This window comes from Ammospiza caudacuta, chromosome Z, assembly GCF_027887145.1.
Source record: "Ammospiza caudacuta isolate bAmmCau1 chromosome Z, bAmmCau1.pri, whole genome shotgun sequence".
Classification (NCBI taxonomy): Eukaryota; Metazoa; Chordata; class Aves; order Passeriformes; family Passerellidae; genus Ammospiza; species Ammospiza caudacuta.
Genome location: NC_080632.1, coordinates 66,709,497 through 66,733,937, shown reverse-complemented (window position 1 = coordinate 66,733,937; position 24,441 = coordinate 66,709,497). Strand labels below are relative to the sequence as shown.

Here is a 24,441-nt window from a genome sequence, read left to right as displayed (position 1 = left end):
CAATTGCCAGTTCTTGTGCTCACTCGTGAAATTATGAAAATAGGGATGTGCCTACTACTCAGAGCCTTGTATGGCACCTGTCTGGCCCATGCTGAGGAGGGAGAAGATCAGGGCACCCATGGCAGTTTTGTACAGCACCTATAATAATGAACCTTGTGCCGCAGCTTTATTCCTGTGGTCAAGCGTGGCTATGCCATTCTGCTGTTTAAAAAAAAGCTCTTCCTGTCATGGTTGTCTCCTGTCAACTCACTGAGATGGCTTTCTCCTGGTTCAGAGGGATCTGCAGTGCAATTTGGCATCTGGTATGCATATGATGGTGCTTCAGTGCATCTATTTTGGGAAGAATACAAAGGTATCTGGATGGTTTGTAACCAATATGAGCTTACCAGAGGTTACAACCTTTCTTTAAGTAATTCACAGAGTACAGAGCCCTTCCTTGACAGCAACAAGTAAAGCACAGCAAGTTGACCCTCCCTCTGGAGACCATCTGCCCCAACTATGCACTCAGAGAAGTGCCTTCCATCCAGCAGAGCCATAATTTTATGAGTGCTCAGACTTCTCACATTCAAATAGTTACACCTTGAAGGCAAAGGGAAGATGTAAGCTCAGTCCACTTTTGCTGTGAACAAGTCCCACCAGTTTCCACTGAATGAACCTAAAATGCTGCCTCCTCCATTTGGTGCCAGATTTGGTCTTTTGGTCCAGTGGGCAAGGAGCAGCGCAAAAATTTTCTGTTTCACCATTGCTGTCATCAGCAATTAGTGAGCAGGCCCCCCAGTATAAGTTATTGTTGCAGGTGTGTTGCCTTAACAAAGACAAGATGTGGTGACTTGGTTATCCAAGGAAACATCCAGGGATAGCCATTAGACAGAAAAGGTGTGGCCAAGAAGGATGATAAACTCTTGCAACTTCTGTTGGCTCAGTGACTGCTGAAGTGCTCTGGTTGAATACAGAGGGGGTTTGACACTTCTTGGATTTTGGGCGGGAGGGTTTATTGCATCTGTGGGGAAGAATGAGATAGTTTTGCCCAAACTGGGAGGAATAGAAAATGTAGGCAACTCTGTTTATTGACAGATTCGAAGAGTTGTATGTACAACCCAACTATTCTTCCTTTTTTTTTTTTTATTATTTTAAATTTAGTGGGGCTACATCCATTGTCTACAGATGCAGGCAGAAAGGGACCCAGAAACCTTACGCCGTCAAAATGTTGAAGAAGACAGTAAGTCATTTTTGTTTTGTTTTGCTTTGCTTTGGAATATGATTGGGATTTTCTCTGGGCATTTTTTTTCTTTTTCTTTCTTTTTTTTGGCCTTTTTTTGTTGTTTTTTTGGTGCAGTTTATTCATGTGGGGAAAATGTCCTAGATTTAGGATTATAAACTGCTGAACTCGTATTTTCCATGAGTGAGCTTTGGCTCCTCATCACCAAAACAGCTGTTAGAAGTAACAGTACAGTAGAGGGAATGCCTATCCCCACAAATCTGGCTTGTACCTTCAGCTGGTGTTGTCCATATACATTTGGACTTGGCAAAAAATGTTGAGAAAAAAAATGTCTTTTTCTTTCATGAAAAAAACAAAAAAGGACACCTTGAAAAATTTAAATATTCAGTGTTTTGTCTTTGATGTAATACATTGTTTTGCTCAAAAAATGCCATGACACAATTAATCTTTTTTCAGAAACTGATTTAAAACACCAACTCAAACCTCAGTAAAATTAAAAACATTGTAGTGGGTTTTTTTACCACTATGAAATTGCTAGAGAACCAGTTGAGGTTACAATTTATTTTTAGAATTCCATATATGTCACACTTATACTACAGCTCTTTTTGTGTGTTCTGAAAAATAGATGGTGGAAAGCAAGAAGAGAGACTAAGAGAAGAAAGACAAGCTATGGACTGAGAGACTTTATGCAGAAAGACACTGTGGGGCATGGGGTAGAGCAGTTCATATTCCTAGGATGGAAAGAGAAGTCTGAGAGAAAGCAGGCAGGCTGTGAGGCATGTACATGGTATCTTTTCATGAATGGTTTTGATTCAGTTTACCCCAGCCTTAGAACATTCATTATTCCATGATGTTCAGGAACATTCACATGTGGAAACATAAGGATGGGTGGGTTGGCGTAGCCATGTCCAAATGGTGGCTCCACTGGTGGTCTCAGTGCAAGATGTAATGAGTGGGTTTCACATGAGTAAAATGTTGGCATTAATTTGTCGTCTTTGAACACGAGCCAAGGTTTAAACTGGCACAAAGAATCAGTTGTGTGTGCTGCTTTTGAATTTGCATCTGGTACACTGGAAGAAGCAGAACATGTGCATTGCTGCAGCTTGTGCCCTATGAAAGGGCAGAGAATTTTTGAGCTTCCATCTGTTCATTATGCCAGAGATTCTCATAATGTTTTAGGAGTATACTGTCCAAACTTCTCATTCTGAAATGCAATAGGAAGAACTACATTTCTTTAAAATATTTCTCTGCCTTTTGATTTTTTTTGCTTTCATGGAAATTAATTCATGTTTACAATTGTCATATTTATGTATTTATGCTAGATCTATTTTTCTGCATCTGAAACTAGTCAGTTTAGGCTTTGGTAGACTTGCTGTAGCACAGATTTGATTTTTTTTTTAATGGCACCTAAGGAAAAGACTATAGTTATGAAAGTTGTTTTTACATCAGCAATAATATATGTTTCACTTAATGCAGCCTTGGTTGTGTTAGCAGTATGGTTAAGTAGTTCACAGAGCTGAGTTGTTCCCAGTGTAATTGATGCATTTTGGGATGTTTTGCTATGAAAACAAGTAATCCTCTTAGACAAATGAGCTTTTCTGTGTAAATGAGAACATGGGAGACAGTGCTTTAAGGATGTGCCACTGCTTGTGTCTGACCAATTTGGAGATGTAATTATTATCACAGGGACTGAACCACCCGTGTTAGAATGTTCTTACAGCAGGAGGTCTGATCTTTGCTCAGAGTGTCTCAGTATAGAAAATAATCATGTGTGAGCCAAGTCGTGTATTAAAATGTTGATCAGCTTGTTTCCTGTTCCCTTTTTGAAAACAATTAGAAAAAAGGATAGCAGTTCAATAGTAGAGGAAAAGGGATGGGAGGAAAAGAAGAGGAGCCTGTGATTGTTTTTTTGGTAGAGTCCCATCTCTTCAATTCCATTTGTAAATGTACATAAGGGAGCTCTGAAGAGCACATGGGTTGAAATTAGAAGACAAAGGAAGATGACAAAAGAGCAAATACTCTTGGTTTTTCCATTCAAACAGACTATCTGAATGGAACCAGTCTGCTGCTTCAAACAAGACTGACTCTCTAAGGAAGAGGTCTGTAAAAACAGGGTAAGGGACAGGGATAGGGTGGTCCAGATTGCTCTGGAAGTGATGACAAGTGATGTGTGATTAGGAGGCTGCTGGCTGATGGGCAGCTCCAGATTTTTGAGTGATGATCACTGAAGTGCTGTAATTTGAAGTAAAGTATTAGAAATTATTACTTTTCTGTCCCATGGGAACAGCTTTGGTAAGAACATAGGATCCTTTAGGATTGAAGTAGTCCTCTAGGAACAGACTGCAAGAAACATGAAATAGCTGTCAGTGTTCTTTTCATTTAAACAGAATGAGTAATTTTTCATTTTGCATGAATAATACATTCTTATTTAAGAGCAAATAAAATTTTGGGTAAGACCTATCATCCAGTTCTGAGAATACATTCTTGTACAGGGTTTTGAGTTCCTAGGATGTTCTGCAATTAATACATTTTTTACCACCTTGTTCAATAAAACAGTAGTAGACTATTTGCTAATTTTTGAGGGGTCTGGGGGACGTGGGTGATTTCATCTGTGGTTTAGGGGTTTTTTGTAGGGGCTAAACCATCAAAGAGTAACAGAATAAAACATTTATACAAACCTATTGGTGTGACTAAAATAAAAGAAAGCGTTCATAATATTATATTTCTGTTGAGAGGTTTAATACTTCTTAACTATTTATACAAATTTTCTACAATTTCAAAGGGAGGAAGAAAAATGGGTTTTTACTGCTTCAAAATTATTGGAGCAGAATGCTTCCATTTTCTGTTGATTTTAGTTTTGTCAAGCCCAAGTTAGGAGTAGTTTAAAATCTTTAAAAATAAAAATTAGTTGGGAAACTAAGAGGCAAGTTAGAACTTTAGCTTCTAGAGCTGCTAAAAGACAACTGTCAGAAGGATTGAAGAGGTCCAAAGAAAAGTTGATTTTTGAATTAGCAGGAGAGACACTCTCCAATAACATATAAGAAATAAAATTTGTAATGGTTCTTAAGAGCTACCAAAAAAAAGTTTAAAACCCAGCATCTATGGGTCCAGGCAAAAATATTACCTATGATTTCCTCATCTAACCTTTGTGCTTAATTCCTGGGCACTACTGAAATGTATTGCCTGCTCATTTGCTATGTTTAGCAGGTCTTTTAAATTCCACAGGTGGTAAATGTAAAGATATGAACCATGTCTTTTCTTTTGGGGGAAATCTATTTCATGAAGCAAGAAAGAAGCAAAAGCAGATCATATTGCACTTCAGAAAAAGTCATCAAAAGAGCAGAGTACCATGATGAACTTTCACACTTGCAATTGCAAATATGAGATTATTTTGCTTTTTACTATGCATTTTACCGCTCCTTGATGACTCAGTGCTACAGAAAAGTGAAGTATCTTTAGGATACACTTTACAAAAGTTATTCTTACTACTCTTAAACTAAGATTTAAAAATTATGTGATATTTACAACCAGTCATTCTGGAGTGGTCATTGCTGCAAACAACATACAGCATATGGATCATATTGGAAGAATGAAGTTCTCTAAGGAAGCAATATATATATGTGATATTTTTTATATGAAGTCTCTTATCTGTTTTTCCCCATTTTGGTGTGTTTTGAGGAAGCTAAGCAGTCTGGGGTAAGAATCTGGGTAGGTGAATGCCTTCCAAGAAATTAGATCCACCTCCGCCTTAAATTTCCTACCTGAGTCTGGACAAGTTGCTTTAAAAATAGTGATGAGAACAGATGGACTCTGCTGCATGGTTTCTAAACTAAGATACCAAGTGCCTGCCTACATTGTAGGTCTATCAAGTGCTAACTACTGCAACTGAAGTAATTTTGGAGTTGCCACTGCAATAAAGCAACATGCTCTGCTGAAAGGACAATAGGATTCTTGAGCTGGGTTGTCTGTAGCCTTGGTCCTGGCTTGTTCCCAGTATTTCTTTTGGTTTCAACTTTTTCATCCATAAAAATAAGATAATATTTATTTTATTTGCTTCTCAGCAATGCTTTGAATGAAGCCTGGTTAATATTTCTCAGTTCTAATTGATATGTACTATCCCCTAAGCACAAATAAGTATTATGAAATATTAGACCCTGTCTGTCTCAGTCAATGAGACATACAAGTATAGAGACTGTTTTGGAAAATTTTCATTTTGATTTCCTTTTTTTTTATGTGTGGACCTCCTCCCTCACACAGTTTGTGATGCTTAAATAATACTTCTGTAGCACTTTTATCAAAACCAATATATATGAAGCAGCATTCTTTGTGCAGACTGGTTGATATTCAAATTCAGACAAATGTTCAGGCCCATCAATTTTTTTCTCAGATCTGAAACAGAGCAACAGTTTTCAAGCAATACATACTCTGGAAAGTGTTGGGCTCGGATTAATACAACTGTACAAATGAGTTACACGATTTGAATACAGCAGATATTTTGGGTCTGTGGATCATAAAGGAGAGTGAGCAAATGCAAAGGTAATAGGCTTCCCTTGTGGATAATTGGGGTTGGATATCTGGAGTTAAGGTTCAGTATAGACCATTATGATCTCTGAAGGAGATCATAATGGTCTATAAGCCGCATCTAAAAAGTCTCAATTGCATTAGTGTTTGCACATGTACATGTAGACACACACACATGTATACATATAAATATATAAATAAATAAATATATATACACAATGTATATATATATACACATTGGGAAGAAGGGACAGGCAACTCAGGAAGAGTACAGTGATGTCACTGGTGATGTAAAGAAAAAATTGGAAAGGTGAAAGCTCAAATGGAACTCAATCTGGCCACTGCTGTGAAAGATAATAGAAAGTGTTTTTATAAATACATCAAAACAAAAATGGGGCCAATGAAAATCTCCATCCTTGATTGGATGCACAGACAAACACTGGAACCAAGAACGAGGAAAAGGCTCAGATGCCTTCTTTGCCTCTGACCTCAACAGTAAGGCCTGATTATCCTCAGGGAACCAGCCCCAGCTGGCAGACAGGGACAGAGAGCAGAACAGACCCTGTGCAGTCCAGCAGGAGGGAGGCAGTGACCTTGCTGAGCCACTGAGACACTCACAAGTCCATGGGACCAGGTTGGATTCATCCAAGGGTGCTGAGGGAGCTAGAGAAGGAGTTTGCCAAGCTGCTCTGCCTCACTGATCATCAATCCTATCTAACTGGGAAGGTCCCAGATAATTTGGAGGTTGGCGAATGTGATGTCCATCCACAAGTAGGGCAGGAAAATAGATGCAGGGAAGTACAGGCCTGTGAGCCAGACCGTGGTGCCAGGGAAGATGATGGAGAAGATCATTTTGGATGCAATCACACAGTAAATACAGTGCAGGGGATCATGCACAGCCAGCAGGGGTTTGGGAATGGCACATCCTGCCTGGCCAACCTGATCTCCTTTCATGAGCAGGTGGCCTGCAGGAAAGGGGGTGTGAATGTGGATGTGTCTACCTGGACTTCAAGCAAAGCCTTTGGCGCTGTCTCCCACAGCACTCTCCTGGAAAATCTGGCAGCCCATGCCTTGGACAGGAGCACTCTTGGCTGGGCTAGGAACTGTTTGGTTGCTGGGCCCAGAGAATGGTGCTGAATGGTGCTGGGTCTGGCTGGCCTCTGGTCACTGTTGGTGGCCCCAGGATCAGTGCTGGAGTGCTGGGCCCAGTTCTGTGTAATATCTTCATTGATGATCTGGATGAGGGGGTGAATTGCACCTTCCATAAGGTCATGGATAAGACTAAGTTAGATTAGAGTGTTGATCTGCTGGAGGGCAGGAAGGCTCTGCAGAGGGATCTGGACAAGCTGGATTGATAGGCCAAGGCCACTTGTATGAGGCTCAATAAGACCAAGTCCCAGGTCCTGCTCTTGGGTTACAACAACCCCTTCAGCTCTATGGGCTGGGGGAAAAGTGTCTGGAAATCTGCCTGGTGGGAAAGGACCTGGGGGAGCTGGTCAAGAGGAGCTGAACCTGAGTCAGCTGTGCCCAGGTGGCCAAGAAGGCCAAGGGCATCTGGCTGGGGTGAGTAATAGCGGGGCAGCAAGGACAGGGCAGTGACTGTCCCCCTATGCTAGCACTGCTGGGCCTGCATCTCAAACCCGCTGTCCAGTTCTGGGTCCCTCACTGCAAGAGAGACATTGAAGTGCCAGATAAGGGAACAGAGCTGGGGAAGGAGATTAAGTCCTTTGAGGAGTAGGTGAGGAATGTGAGTGTATTTAGCTTGGAGAAAAAGCAGCTCAGATGACCTTGCTCTCTAAAACTGTTTGAATAGAGATTGTAGTGGAATGAGGGTCATCCCCTTCTCCCAGGTAACAAGAGACAGGATGAAAGTAAATGGCCTCAAACTGCAGCTGGGGGGCTTACAGCTGGACATTAGGAGGAATTTCTTCACAGAAGTGTGATTAGACATTGGAATGGGCTGCCCAGGGATATGGTGGAAGCACCATCCCTGGAGGTGTATTCAAGAAATGACAATGTGGCACTCAGTGGTCCTGTCTCTTTGACAAAGTGGCGATTGGTCAAAGACATGATTTGATCATCCTGGAAGTATTTTCATCCCAAGGGATTCTGTGATATATATATATATATATATATATATATATATATATATGTATATCTAAGCATGTATGTTTTATAGGCACAAATACGCAAACACCTATATACGCACCCTAGAAGATTATGTATTAATATGATATGGATTTAAAATTTTTATGTATTCCCAGCTCCACAGGGAATATAGTTGGCTGAGTTTTTCATTTTCTGTTGCAGTGAATTTGTGGTATTAAGTGGTTATCAAGAGGCTCATGGAAATGTTTAGTTTTGTCTCTCGAAGGAACACTGCTTTTGGTTGAGCCTTCCCAACTGATTAAGAAGACAAGCATCAGGGTGGAAGGAGCAGAGGAGGGCAGACACTTGTGTATCACATTGGCATAACCAGAATTAGTAAATTGTTCCTATATTAATTTCAGGAGAAAATGATGTATATTTGTAGGTGTAAAATTAAGCCTTCTTTTTATTACCATGTGGTCCTATGTGATTTATATTTTAAGTGCCTCCTTCCTCCATATGCCTGTTTCTCTATAAACTTTATATATGGATGTATATATATACACACACACATACACACATCTATGTGTATATATCTATATTTATATAGCTATCTATATCTATATCTATCTATATTTATCTATATCTATATTTAATCTATCCACCTCCATTGGTGCAGTAACTGTCAGTACTCATAGTGGACAGATAGTTATGAGTGATAAAGTTTAGCAGGCAAAAAAGCAAGAGCCTGACATAAAACACAAATTTTTATGACATGCTAAGGCAGTATCCTATTTTCTTCAGGTTAGAAATGTGTGGTATATATTCACATTCATATGCTCTTTTAAGATCATTTTTTTCCTCACATTGTATTAATGTGTAATATTCTGATCTTTTTTTCAATTTTTTTCTAAAAAAGAGAAAGAATTGTGTCGCCTGTAACTCTACATGAAAACAGTTAACTGCACACCATTGTACATCAGTACACAATAAAAAAGACTATTTTTGTCAACTAGCTCACACATTGTCTTCAGTAATTTATTCACATACACACACATACACATGCACACCACACAGGCCACTGCTTGGTAATTAAAGGGAAACAGTAATTTCTTAACTACCACTTAATCACCACTCCACCTGCAGTACTACCTGTTATTTTTCCCGGCTTTCTCATTTTTCTTCATCCCTGTCATCATCTCATCTGGATATACATATGCAGTTCACACTCTCATGTTTTTACAGTGAGACCAAAAAAAATACTGAGTCAAAATTACTTTGAATTAAGAAATAAGGCAGTAAAACTTTAAATTTCCACTGCTTATTTTCAGCTTTCCCTCATGTGAGGAGAGTCTGGCTTCCATTTTCTGCTTCACTACAATCCAAAAGAAATGAGGTTTGAGTAGAAATACATCAAATGCATAGTGTCTAAAGTAGGACAAAGAACTTCACTTGAATTCTCTACAAAATAAGAGACAACTAAAGCATTTATTTTCTGCACTAAGTCACCAGTAGAGTTTTACTCTAGAAGCTGCAAAATTAGGCACGTGTCAGTGAAGGTGGAAATTTACCTGAAAAATAAAATTGTTAGGTATTTTAGTACATAGAAACAAACAAACAAACAAAAAAAAGGGTGTGTCAGGACAATTTTTAGGAAAGGAAAAAAAATCCCTTTCTACTATTGTAAAACCCTCCCCATGTGCATAAAGTTATTTAAAATCTGCAGTACATAGTAGTGCAGGTATTGTGTAAAAGTCACTTAAAATAGAATAATATTTTTTTCTGTGACCATTTAGATTGAATTGCTGTGTTATTCTTGAGTAAGTAAGAACTTTGGTTAAGATTTTGAGAATTGACAGTATGTATTGTATTTCTTTCTTCCTTACCTAATTTATAGGTACTCAGAAATGGTCATTTCTGATCTTCACAACTTATTTTTCAGAAATACAAAGATCATCTAATAAAAAGAGAAAAATATAAAGCTTAACTCGTTACGCTGTTCAGGGAAGCTCAACCTACACTATACATTGCACTGTTGAACAAGTAGTTCTGAGTGATCATATCCTTTGGGTGACAAATTTGGTCAAAAAACCCAAACCCCAAAAAATGACACATCTTTAGCTTTTAATTGCTTGATAGGAATCCTGAGAAATTATCTAAGCCACAGGTATTCTTCCGCCAACATATCCATGCACATTTTGCTCCTTTCCTGTTGCAGTGATTTGTCTTCTCCATGGCTTTACCTATGCCTGGCGACCTCCGTGCCTGGGGTGCACATAAATATGAAGAGGTGAGATGGGGAGTAGGACCAGGAACTCTTACTCTGTGAGGCTGTGTTTAATGCCATACTATCCTACAAAGGGATGGCATTTCTGAACAGTGGTGCAGAGGTAAATATTAAGCTATCCTGAGATTATACCCCTCCTCTTTGGAAACCTTTCATTGTTTGCAGCCTGTTAAAGAATTCTGGAGATGTGCCTTGATTGAGCAGAGGAGGCCAGGTTTCTGCATAAGTGGTGAATCTGTGAAGCTTGTGCTGGGGCTCTCTGAAAGTGTTCCTTCTCTGCATTTTAGGAAGTTTTTGGTTTTAGATGTGTATGGTGTGATGCTATCATCACAGGTGTGACAGCTATTTTTTGAGGGGAGAGAGATTCTAAGCTGTAGAATGAATTAAGGAAAACTGTGAAAATTGTAAAATATGAAGAGGGCAGAAGATAAGAAATTATAGTGCTTTCTCCAGTGCTAGCAGTTCAGGTGTTACAAAAAATAATGAACATTTTATGACTTAAAATGTGTCATCCTGTGCTTATTATTCTGAAGCTGAGTTCTCTGTAGCCTCTCAGAGAGGCAAATCTAATTGAGATCTGTAGAAGAGAGGATTTATTTTACCAAGGGTTCTGTAATCAGCATGTTCTTACTTGACAAACTGGCCTTTTTCCAGATAAAATATATGCTTTTTGGCTGAGGTGCTCTTCATTTATTTATGTCTTTTAAAAGATCCGCATGTAGGGAGGAATGAAAAAACAAAGGTGGACATGAACGCAACAGCTGTATAAGCAGGACAATCTGAGGGCTCTGATACAGAGGCTTCTTTGAGAAATCAGGAAGGCAGCACCTTAGTCTGATTTTCTTGGGACACATCACCTGACCAGAGGATCTCTCAAGACTAGAATTAAGGTTCAATACAAATTTCTAAGCCAAGTGTTGTGACAGCTGACAGCTGCAGCACTGGTGTGTGTGAGTGAGGCTTGTGACAAGTTTTTGTTAAACTAAACTTGCTCTCGAATCAAGTCACTGAAAAAGGGCTTTCTTAAGAAAAAGCCCCAAACAAAACAACCCCAAAAGACCCATGCCCATCCAACAAACAATACACCAGCCAAACCCAAACTCTGAATAAATAAATAAAAAGTAATAACTTGTTTTCATACAAAAGTGAAAAACCCATCCCACTTCCTTTGATATTCTTCTCCCTTCATTTTGTGCAGTCTTCAAATACTACTACATTTCCAAAAAGCTATTCCATTACACTTTGCATATATTTAACAAGCAGATGTTTCAAATGCCACCTATGTCTTCAGTAGATACAGTTGAAAAGAGCTGAAATTTCCATAAATAACATTTCCATAAATAACAAGAAATAGCATTAATAAGATGATTATTTTGTTTTTGAGTCCTGTGATATCCAAGTCTCTTTCTTTTACAATTTGTTGGAGACAATCCTGATTTCATATTTTTGTTAGAATTGCAACTATTACATGATGTGCTAACTTGTGAGGGCGTCTAAGCAGCACTCTCACAAATATCAACCTGCAGGAATTTAAATTTTTGTCTGCAAGATACATAACACTCATATAGGTTTCATGTCTTTTTTCATGTCTTTGTAAAGTGATAAAAGAACAGTACTATAAGAAGAAATAGCATGATAATAATTGTAGGTTTCTGAATTGAGTAGTAAACACAGTAGATGCAGGATTTGAATGTAAAAAGATAAGAAACTGCAAAGTCAAAAGAACATAGGAGTTGAATGTAAAAATGCAAGAAAATACGAATCAAAATAACTCCATGATATGGTTTTCAAGAGTTTGTGAGAAAAGTCAAATTCCTCAAGATGAAAGCCCTAATTACCAGAAATAAGAAGCCATAAATCTGTTAATCAGAAGTCCAGGAAAATTATTCACTTCACCATTATAACTAATTTCAGTTATTCTTTTTGGGCCATTTCTGTGTTACAGCTGCACCACCATGGTGAGAGCACACATTAGCATTTCTGTGTTTTATGGATGAGGACCACAGGAGATAGAGCTGCATTTGTATCCAGGCAGTTGATACCACAGTTCATAGCAAATCAACAACTACCCCCTCCTGCATCCTTTATTTCACAGGTAAAATTTGTCCTCTCATCTCCACACCTATGGAATCTTGAAGGATTCCAGGTTTGGTTTTATTTTTATTTTTTTTCCTTTTTTCTTTTCATATATCAAAATTGCATCCCAATCACACAGTAGAACCAGAGGCAGGTTTTAGGTCAGGTATTGTGATTTTCCATATCTGCATGTGACTTCACTGGCCATAAAGGGAGACATAAAGTCTCCTGAAATTCAAAATCTCTTCTGGTTCAGATTTACATAGCTTAAAATTGTCCCCTTTCAGCATCTCCTCCATTTACTCTTAAATTGTATGAAGCATCAGGGAGCACAGGATCAAGTATGAATGGCACCCTGTGGCTCTTTGTGCATTGAATTCATGGGTTGAGGTGACCTGTTGGGGAGGGAAGTCACTGCATATTCCTTCTGCTCTCAGCCTGCTCAGTCACTTTTCCTTTTTTCCCAGCACAACTCATAGTTCTTGGCAGAGGAGGCAAGGTAACATGCTGCCATTTATGAAGCTGAGACATCCTCCATTGGGACTGGGGAGATGCAGGAACAAAAGCAGTCCTGTAAATTACAGTGTTATTTGTTGACACATAGCGCTAACAAGAGAATCTCAGCTCACAGTTCCTAATCTAAGAAGCAAGCTCTTTAAATTAGTTACAAAGGCTTGCTTTCACGTCTGCCTGTCTTTCTTAACCATCTCACCATCGCTACATGCTTCTCTGTATCATCTTCCAATTATATAAAATACTTCTCATTTTCAGTCCCTGAAAATCTTCAGCATGAGAGTCCTTCCCTGTTTCCCTTTGAGCCTCCACTGTTTTATTTAGTTATTCAGATTATAAGATATAAAACCTATAATCACAAGCACTTTTGTGGTCCATGTGTATGAGTCCTGTAAGCATAGAATTGCATGTTCTGGATACTATCAAGCAACACAGAAATTTCTCAAGGACTCCTTGTTATCAGTGTTGGGGGCTGACCTGCCTGAAAAATGGACTGGAATCCAGACATTGCAAGTCTCCTAGTATAGAGGCCATTTGAGCAGCAGGCTGAGAGATCCAGGATGGTTCAGAAGAGGAAATGTACATGACTTCAGTTGCACCTGACATTGTCATGCTTTTATCCCACCTGAAATATTTTGAATATAAATCATCCACATTTGAGCTTCAGTGCCACCAACTAAGCCTTCCCTACCTCCATCTGTGTAACTGGCCATAAATTGAGTGGTGCAGCATGTAGCCCCTTAAAGGTTACTGTGAAGAAAATTAACTCCAGCCCAGACAAAACTGCTTCATTGATTACATGGAATTATTTGATATCTGTGATTGAGATTATTATATTAATGGTAGCCTTGATGCAGCAGACCTTCATTAGGGAGCAGTGGACTCATAGAGGTTGAATTGAGAAAAGGATGGATAATAAGGGTAACAAGGACCAGCTTATTATTCACGTGAAATTTCTTAACTAGCAGCAAGCATTGCACTTGGCTAATGATATAAGCAGATATAATTTATTCCAGATCTTTATCATGCAGCTTAGGGCTCCCGAGAATTTGGAGTGTTTTTAAGATAAAACATCAATGACAGGAAACATCCTATCACCAAGTAGCTCTCCATTTCTAATATTTATGTGGCACTTTGTTTATTCAGAGGAATGGTGTGAATGAGAAGCCAAGATGTTTAATACTGGATGCCTTACCCAGGATAAAAGCTGGAATAATAAATTTTCAGTGAGAGAGAGGAAATTTTTGGATTTGTAACAGTCATAACTGAAAAGCAAGAATATACAAGAAGATGGCAAGTACAGATTTATAAATAGAGCCATAAATGCATCTATTTTGGCAAAAACAAAAGAAGTTACCTTTGATTTTACACATTGTTCTTGCATCTTAAAAGTGTCCTCCCCCACCCAGCTTTGGGAACAGTAACAATGGCAGTAACACACTATAAATAGTGAATCGCTGAAGTGAGCATTTCATGAATACCTAATAAGCTTAAATTTGTTTGCATAAACTGCTCAACAATTATCTAACATATTTGCAGAAATCTGTGTGTTAACGAGGCAGGGAAAGAGATAGCAACCAAATTAGTCATATAGTTAGACCACAGCCTATAATGAGGCTTATTCTAATGAACATATAACTTGTTTTGTACTCTCATAAATAAATATAAACATAAATAAATATACAACATAAAATATGTTGTTGCAAATGACCAGTGTTGTACAAGCTGTAAATGGTTCTGAACTCATCCATTCACTCGGTGGTGATACCATCAAGTTAATGTGGGTGAGTAACAGAATCTGTTCACTGTGGATCCTGTGTCTTTGGGGAATGTTACCTGCATCTGGTCACCTTTACTACTGAAACCATGTATTTTAAGATGCAGGGCCTGTTAATCTGGTATGCCAGGGTTTATTTACTGTGCTTCCAGCCATAAGTTTATGCAGCCACATGAATTTTCTGTATCCATCTGATGGCTTCCCTGCAAATGTACTGTGCTTTTCTTCAGAAACAGTAGAGTTGCTTCTTTGATGGAACAATTTGCTCTTAACAGATTAACAGTCCTATTCCATGAAGATAGATTAGTCTCTTAAAGCTTCCACAAACCCAGGTATTTGCAGGCAACAGCTACCAGACATTTAATCACTGACAGGAAAAATACAGGCACATTGATGTAACCAGCATTATTCCCATGCAAGGAATAATGTTCAGTCTGAGGAATATTCATCACTTAAAGGACTGCAGTTGCAAGTTGGAAGCATGGAGATATGTGCAGAAAATAGTTGCTCTAGTAGTGAATAGTTTTCTTGGGGTTTTTTTTCCTTCATTAAAAATACAAAATTACTTATGTAGGGTAAAAATAAAGATCCTCACTAACCCAACTGGTGTTGTTTAACCCAGCTGGCTCCTAAGCCCCATGGAGCTGCTTACTTGCTCATCCCCAGCAGGATGGAGAGAAAGTCAGAAGGGTAAAAGTGAGAAGACTCATGTGTTGAGATGCAGACAGCTTAATAGGCAAAGCAAAAGCTGTGCACATAAGCAAAGCAAAGTAAGGAATTCATTCACTGTGTTGCTTGGTAAGCCATCTGTAGGAAAACAAGGCTCTATCACCCAGAACAGTGACTTGGGAAGACTCTGAATTATCCCCCCACCCCTTTCCTTCTTGTCCCCCAGCTTTATGTCCTGAGCACGATGCTACATGGTCTAGCATATCACTTTGATCTTCTGGAGTCACTCGTCCTGCCTCTGTCTCCTCCCAATTCCTTGTGCACTTCCAACCTTATCCCTGATGTGCTGGAATGAGAGGCAGAAAAGGCCTGGGCTCAGTGCAAGCCCTCCTCAGCAATAATAATAGCATCCCTGAATTATCCACACTATTTTTAGCACCAGTGAAAGCCCAACCCTATGATAGCCACTCTGAAGAAAATAAACTCTATCCAGCCAAACCGGGCACACCTGCACAGTGAAAACTCTGAGCTGAGCTAGGGAAGATATCACAGGACTCTGCAGTTGCTGTTGTGCTTTATGGAGTTGTTTATTGTGCTCTCTACAGAGCTCATGTTAAGCTTGAGTGCAGACAGAGCCAGAATAATCTGGCCAGTTTAAAATGCAAAAAGATTATTTCAAATTGTTTGGTTTTTTTAAGATAATATTAGTTTGTTAGGAGTCCAAAGGTTGTTGCTGCACAAGAGAGAGCTGCAGACCTTGCTGAGAAGGTCAAGCAATGTTCCAACAAGAGCAGCTACTAAAACATAGGAAAAATTCTTTACTTGAGAAACTGTTATTGTCATTCAATGAACCAATCATCTAAAGCAGCTGTTAAATAAATGTCCTAGTTGGAACAATGATGTATCCATTCAGAAGGGCCAGCTTTTTAAAATTCTGCTTTTACCTACTGTCCACTGCCATGCTGATTACTGAATTCCATCAGAGTAATTCAGGGAAGTGGGCTGAGTCTCATATAAGTCCCTTGTTTTCTGTCTTTCTGTCATAGCACTTTTTGGAACCTCCATGTCTTTATCACTTACGCTGAAGACTGACATCTATCTCGATACATAGATGAGATCAGATGATTTCAATTCAATCCATCTTTTGAAGATGTAAAAACACATTCGGGAATTTTCTTTAAAGTGTTTTATACTTGAATCTTGACTTAAAAATTTTGTGAGAAGGTACTCTTATGTATAAACTGGGCAGAAACTGGAATTCCTGTAATTCAAGACATTCCGAAATTGAAAAGCAAAACCTTAAACTGCATAGGAAATATTTTCTTTGAACCTTCTTCTTGTGAACATTTATTTAAATTCAAGTCTATTTCTTTTTTTCTTCAAAACTCTCAAAAGAGCCTGGGTAACCCATCACTCCTGTGTTTAGTTGGGACAATTGGGAGCAGACCTTTTAGACTATCAGGGAATGACAGCTCTGCTTGTGTGTAGTCTATGTCTGTACAGGTTTTAATGTTTCAGCTTAACTGTGAAAAGGAAAAATAATGGCAAAATTATACATGGTAATTAGGAATTGATGCCATAAAATATAGAAAGGTTTAGGCTTCAGAGCAGTTACTGTATGAGCAAATAAAACCTTTTTCTTGGAAGTACTTTTAATAGTGTCCTGGTTTAGGGCAAATTTGGGAGGAAACCTCCAAAAGGGGCCCCTCCAGAAAGCAAACCCACATGGCCCCCTTTCCCCCCAACTGGTTCGGGAAGGATTTCTCGGAGAGAAGTGGAAAGAACCTGTTTATTTAACAGGCAAAGCACCCCCCAGCACACAAAGTGAATAATACCAGATGACACCACTCTGAAAAAGATGACAAATTCAGGGAGTCTCTCTCGGGGGTGGTCGCTCTGTTCTCAGTCCCTCCGGTGCTGGGGCAGCTGCTGCAGCCACAGGGTGCAAACTCTCGGTGTTCCCAGGTGTCAGTCCGGAGCAGGCTCAAGTTGGTTCAAAAAAAGGAAATGAGAAACAGTCCAGGAAAAATTTGGACTGTTTAGCTAAACTAAGTAATGAGCAGAAGCAAGAGCAAGCAGAAGCAAGAGCGAGAGCAAAGCAAAAACCAAAAGCAAAAAAAAAAAAACAAAAGCAGCACAATGTACTGCCTTGTCTCTGTGTGCCGCCAGGCTGATAAGAAACCCCAAACAAAACTTTCACTCTTCAGAGCCAGTCTTGAAGGCACAGAACATAGTATCCAGCACAAACAGAACACATGAATGGGGATACAAGCATCCTAACGTCACCCTAGGGCAAGTGTCAAGCTAATAATGCTTTGCACTGTGATCCCCCCGTAAGTGCAAGAAGCACATAGTCAGAGCCTGACCTGCTGGTTCAATAAAGAATTAATTGCTCATATTAGAGGTGTTCATGTGAGTCAAGAAGGGGGATATGAGTTAAGGAGCTGTGCAGAGCTGATGTGAACAGGCTCCCTGAGATGGGCAGTGCTGTGAAGCTCCTCAAGAGGTGTTTTGTATTGATTTCTTCACAGCCATTGCCTGAGCACAGTGTTTTCACTGCACGAGGGTCACACCTGGGCAAATGTGCCCCATTGCCTCTACAGTGCCCAGGGGAAGGAGAACAGCAGAGACTGAGCTTGCAGGATGAGGAATGGGCTCTTCCTCTTGCCCTCTACTAAGTTTGAGGGTACAAAGAACATCCATTGGCCGCCTGTTTTTAGGGTGGTACTATACTGCAGAGATGCAGCTGGATTAATCTGTGTAAAGTGGTGGTTCATTTTATGTTGTTTCATTTAATTCACACAGAAACAAGACCTTTACATCTCAGTGGTTTTTAGCATTACTCCATCTCACCATCTTCGGGCATGGAAACATGGAAGAATCTCAGCTTTCATTAAGTAATTTTCCATTCCTATCTCTTATCAAAATAATCTGAAATTCAAAAATAAGAAGTACCCTGAATACAAATCTAATGCTCCTTTTCTGCATGATCAGTATGAAATTTCAAAGACAGGGCAATTGCAGACACATATCTATCTATAAAAGACATAAATACCTAATTCTACTGAAGTTAAATAACTGGAGGGATAAATACTAGGAGTAATCCAGGAATGATCACCCTTTTAATGTAAATGCATTGTTATAAATTAAGGGAGCAGCATTCCTAGATTGCCTCTTGCTCCTGAGTTCAAGCTTTTAGATCTTTGCTGCTGCAGGTACTTTATCTAGATTAAAGCCAGCATGCACGTGCTTATCTGTGCTGCAGTCACAGCTCCTGGTTTGCTTGCTAGAGTTTACTGAGGAGCCCTGGAAGCCACAGCACCAGGAAGTGGCTGTACAGCACCCGCAAGCAGGTTTGCAGATTTGCTGCCTTTCAGCATTCCATGTGCCTCCACAGTAAGCTGAGGGAACACATAGCTGTGCGTTTTAATAATCACAGGCCATCTAGCAACTTTGTTTGGTGTTTTTTGGCCTATAACAGTGGAATCTTCAAGCTCAAGGTCAGCAGAGAGGGGATGATAAATAACTGATTTGGGTTTACCTGTCAAATGACCTCTCTGATTGACATGGGTGTTCCACAGCAGGTTGTTGCTCGGCAGGCCTATCATGGCAAATGCCCTTTGATGACTTGCAATTTAAAGTTTGCAAATACAGAAAATAAAGCTTAGTAAAATTGCACCAGTGTTAAAATCACCTGACCAGGTGTTTACACAACCTGGCATTACAGAAGTAACGTTTTTCACACAAAGTAATCATTTAAGTAGAAATCAAATTACACTGATGAAATATTTGACTAAAAGTGTACTCTAGCCATTTAGCGTAGATTAAAAGCAAAGAATAAAGGATAGAAGGAAAATTTCTCAGCTAGTGGAACTGTGAAACCTCTGAAAGTTAACATTTGATTGTTTTTTCACTTCACAAACGGACCAGTTCTGCTGATCCCATTATTTTTGGCTGTAATATACTTGCACATATCTCACTGATGATCCTGTGAGTAATGCTAATTTAGGGAAAGCTCAGATAGTTTTCAAGCACTGAACTGCCTATTTAAATTGCATCCAAAGTGGAGGAGACAAAATAAAGAATTTTGCAACCTCATTTTGATCAGTTATTACATACACACAAATCAAACTGCTGTATTTCATCTAGCCCAACATACTTAATTTGCCCAAACATTTGTGGTAATGGCATATTTTGATTAAATTATCCGAGTTTTAAAAATTGTTACTATAGCAACATATACTCTAGAGTGAGATGCCTGACTCTCATCCTAGCAAATAATTTATGTCACGAAATTATTTGATAGGATGATGATAGGAAAATTCAATATAAGTAGTTGAATTGCTGATATTCCTGCTCAAACTAAAAATAAGCCAGGTTTGGCCCCAATATAAGTGGGTACCTTTTTTTTTGGTAGGAGCTGAACAAGGTAAGTGTTGACATAACTCTGTCTGTTCTTAATGTAGGAGAAGGTAAGAAGCTAAAAGTGATAAAATGGCCTGTCTGTAATAAAATGTCATGACTAAATTTGTCCCTGTTTTTACTCTGAAACATTTCATATCACCTATACATGCCCATTTCCCTAGTAAAATCTATCCCAATAGCCATTACATGTAAATATGTAACACTCCTAAGTGTTTCTCTGCAACATATTTGCCATTTAATCTTACCATCCTGAATTTTGAGGTGCTTTTTCCTCATGCCATCATCTGAGAAAGTGTGAAAGTCTACTGTTGTGTGTCAGGTCGCAAACTTGATCACAGAGGAACTCACCTACAGTTTGAGAGTAAATGAGAGTAAATGAAATCAAAAGACCTAGAAATGAGTCTTAGGCCATGTTTTGACTTAATTGAGAGGCAAGGTGAGAGGAGGCCTCTGTACTTTCTCACTTGTAACTACTCAGTGCCAAAAGAAGTCCTCTTTAGATTTTGGGCAGCCTTTTCAGTGCTTGCTCCCAGGTATGCTTGGTGCCCAAACATTTTCAAAACTGCAGGAAGCAAACTGTGGGTTGTTCAGTCTATAGCAGTGCTTTTGGATAAGGTAAATTTTTCAGTCTAAACTGCTCTGCTGGGAATATCACTGTCCATGCGCAATTGTACATTAATTTTTCTGAGGTGCAAAGCATGTGGGAATGGTCACAGTGTGTATCACTGTGTGAATCATCAAAAGCCCTTTGTTGCCCAACAGTGACCTTTGGAGGCCTTTGCTGCATGTTTGCACTCACTGAAGTAACCCAAAGTGATGCCAAGGAGATGTTGAAACTGAGCAGGACCACAGGCTGGTGCTTGCCGCATTTTAGGAAAAGTTCACAGGAAGCATATCTTCAAATCTGCTGCTCAGTGTTTATGTAGCAGGAAAAGAAATTTGTTAATTGTATTTGGAGTAGAAACCAAAAACATTTATAAAGCATGCGTTGGTCACAAGCTTAAAGGGTCCTGAGTTTGATCCCAGAGCAAGTGTTTATCCTTGAAGATTTTTTTATCGGCCATATTATTTACCTTCAACTAGATGTTCAGGTAATGGAATATTTCATTCCTCTTCAATGTTTGATTTCTTTTCCTTCTTACGTGCACTGAATTTGTCCATAGTTGGTTTTTCTTGCTTCATTTTGCCTCCTGGCAGAGGCTCTGGAAGAGATTGAATGTCAGTAAGTTTTAAGAAAGCCCTGAGGACTGTAGTTCTCTACTCATTTACACCACTGTGGCATTACTAAGCTGATTGACACAAGGGGAGAATCAAATTCTGCGTATCCAGTAGTTCTGAAGGTAATGGATACTTGGATTTTGTTGATGTTAGAAAAAAAATAAATTACTGAGGAGTAGCTCTCTCAGGTGATAAAATGTGTCTTCAGATGTGTCTTCTTCACTAAGAACTGGAAGGCAATTTTATGTCCCCTTTAAAGGTTTATGTATTATGACTGCCATTCATTTCCCATCTGATGTAAAAAGCCAAAACTTGACTTAGAAAAAAAGCTTCCATGAAGAAAAAAAAAAAACACCCCAAAAAACACAAGCCCAAGTCCCTCTTAAAATGTTTTGCTTGATGTCATATATGTCATCAACTTTGAACCACAATGACTTGCTGACTCTTATTCATTTCTGAACCCCCTGAGTCATCAATGTAGGACTTCTCTAGGGTTTGGGAGAATATTTGCAAATCAGGTAGTTTCCTCGTAAGTGTATTAATTGCTTAGAAACATAAAAGCATTCAAAATTTGCTTACAAACATTTTCCATTCTTGCTTGCTTAAGCATTCTAGTTCCAAGAGAGCTGCAGTTTTCTTTCCTAAACAAAATACTCCCTAGCTCCACGCTTCTTGTGAGAAATGACTGATGACCCCCAAGAACATAAGTTGTGATTGTTGAAGACTGCAGTTTGAAAAGGGAAGGCATGAGGAAATCTCAGAGATTTAACCAGTACTTTGAATTAATAGATCATTCTGTCAGAGATAGTTGAAGCAAATTGAGGTTAAACCTTATACTCTGTGGCTGGAGGTATTTGGAGGTATTTGCACTGCTTTTTTGCTCTAAGCAGTAAGTTACACTGCTTTGATGAGCACATCCTTCATGCAGAAACCTTTTCCAGCACAGCTGCTGGACAGTGTGTCAAAAGGAAGTTGCATAAACTCAGCAAACATAAGTAGCAATAGACAAGGTCAGATCCTGAGTAAAACCAGGAATTTTCTCACCTTTTTCAGATATCTTTCCTATATTGTACTTCTTGTGTGACTCACGAGTATATTTGTAATAGTTTTGCTTGGTGTGGACATTTCCCTGTTATAGTATCCATCTTGTATTAATCGAAAATTTCTCTTTCTGGTGTGCTTGACACTTGTCTCACATTACCTTACTCTTCTGGGAGATCTGGAAGTGCTATTCACACGTAGCATCCTGTGATTCATCCAGAAGTTTCTGTGCTGAACATGGAAATAATTTTTTCCCTTTTTCCCTCCCCGCTTTTAACCAGGTAGACAAGAAAATTGTCCGCACTGAAATTGGAGTTCTCCTTCGCCTTTCGCATCCCAACATTGTAAGTTTAGCCAAGTTACTCCACTCCACATTTGTTTCCTTCTTTTTCTTAATACTCCTTCTGTTTGTGAAAGACTGTTGTGGTTGTACAGGATGACCTGTACAGGAAGACCTGTACAGACCTGGATTAAAGGTCTGGGTTCTCTTAGTGAGCATGCTAGCAGCTTTTTTATGAACATCTGTTAAGTTATATTTCCATTTTAAGATAAAACAATGATGTTCTTACAGAGCTGAGTGAGAGACTATGTGAAAAAATTTCTGCAAATGAAAGTAAGAAATTGGTGTTTTCAGTCCTGGGAGACTTAAAGACCAAAAGGTCTTACTTTTTGGTTTCTCTGAGAGCTTGGCAGATGGCCTCCTGAACTCCTGTATTTCACAGAAGTCACAGAGGTATGAGAATAACCAAAAGAGTAAAAAAAAGGAAAAAAAAATTGGGAGAGAACAAGGTAACCCTCCCAGCTGTGATCTGTGTACTACTGTTGACCTTCAGAAGTGCTCTGCAAGAAGACAAATAAGCAAAAGAAATACTTTTTGTACTCTTTTACCAGATAAAACTGAAGGAGATATTTGAGACCCCTACAGAAATCAGTCTTGTTCTGGAACTCGTCACTGGTGGAGAACTATTTGACAGGTAAGTTACCTGTACATACCTCTTCCAGTACCTTCCTTCCCCAAGGATGTTAGAGTTCAAATTTCTCCTCTGTATGTAAACCCTGTGTTAGAAATTATTGAAATTATTTTACCAGCATATGAGTAATTCACATGAATAAATATCTGCAGCAAAGATCCTAAAAGTGCCTTTGGAAATGTAACTACCATGAAACTTTTTGGGGGAAAAAATTAGTTGAAAATGGAGAAATTAGCCAGTAAGTGTTGAAGAAAGGTGCTCAGCAGGCACATAGCATCAAATGTGTTAGAGTGGACAAAAGATGGAAAAAACTGGGAAAAACTCCTTGAGAGGTCATCATAAAACAGAGTAGGTGGCAATCAGCCTGCTAGGAGGATAGTGTTATGTCAAATAAAAATTTTGTAAGCAGACTGACAGGAAAGAAATTCTCTTTGGTATTAACTGCGTTTATCAAACGTGGTTTTGCTACAAGGGCTCTTCAAGACAGCTGTTGAGTTCTGAAGGTTTTGCTCATGAGTCTGCTCATGCTTCTGAAGTGCATATGCATAAAGTGAGATGATTCTGTAATAGTGTTGGGATGATATTTTATTGGTAGGGATTTGGGTTTTTTAGAGCAAGAGATGATGAGTAAAACATTTTATACTGGCTTGAGTAAATGAATTAACTGACTGGTGTTAGTGATTTCAAACTCACATAAGGACAGGTTATTTGATATTCCTTGTTCTGTAATTAAAGTTTAGTATCATAGAGGAATATTACAAAAATACACATCAAATATTCATTCTGAAAGTATCTTCCGCTTGAAAAAACAAAAGCATACTTTTTTTATGCCATGGTCATACCTTCAACCTTGACAAGAGCTATTTCTGAACAACAACAACAAAATCAACTGCTCCTGTGTCATCCTAAGTTCTACAGAAGACTGATAATTACTCTCTCAATACTGAGGCAAAGGAGTGAGGAGAGACATGCTGCAAGTTAAAGTATCAGTGAGGCCCCAGTCCTGAGCTGGAGACAACCCTGGTCAAAGTGCCTTACTTTTCATGTCACCCTTTATATATCCACATGGGTTTCAGATTAGGGCATTCTCAGGAGGGCTGGATACTCTACGGGAGTCTTTCATGAGATATTGCAAAGGCAAAACACAAAAAACCCAGTGAAGCTCTTGGTTCCTTAACAGCAACCATCTGTGTGGTAGGAGAACTGAAAAGATTTCATGGGATCCAGGATGGGGAACCACATTATTTGATTAAACCAGGATTTAATATACTGACAGTTTAAACATTCTCAGTAGTGCTATACTCAGTAGTGACTATGGGATTTGAACTGTCAGATTGATCTTTTCAAAAAGATTGGATGCTTGATCCAATAGTTTGGACAGCTAGGACCAGTTGTCTGGCATTCTGACCAGAAACAAAGTCACTCAGTAGAATTGCAGAGCCCCCTTGTGATGCTATAGATAAGCACCAATATTGTGGAGATCTGCATCCTCCTTTGCCCCATGTACAACAGAATTGGAAACTTTGTCAATACAGACGTCTGTGATTTGGAAAAAGACCCAACAAGCAATGAAACAAGAAACCATATTAAACTATTTTCAGCTCTTAAGCTAGGAGTATTACTTCACTCTTCAACC

The 24,441-nt window shown here is 39.0% G+C and overlaps 1 protein-coding gene across 1 annotated transcript in view; it reads left to right on the top strand.

Moving 5' to 3' along the window:
- CAMK4 (calcium/calmodulin dependent protein kinase IV) overlaps positions 1-24,441 on the top strand; it is a 137,969-nt gene that overhangs the window by 56,079 nt on the left and 57,449 nt on the right. The window contains exons 2-4 of the mRNA XM_058823969.1: positions 1,141-1,219; positions 22,116-22,178; positions 22,726-22,808. Of these exons, the coding sequence (XP_058679952.1) occupies positions 1,141-1,219; positions 22,116-22,178; positions 22,726-22,808 (225 nt within the window). The remainder of the gene's footprint in view (positions 1-1,140; positions 1,220-22,115; positions 22,179-22,725; positions 22,809-24,441) is intronic.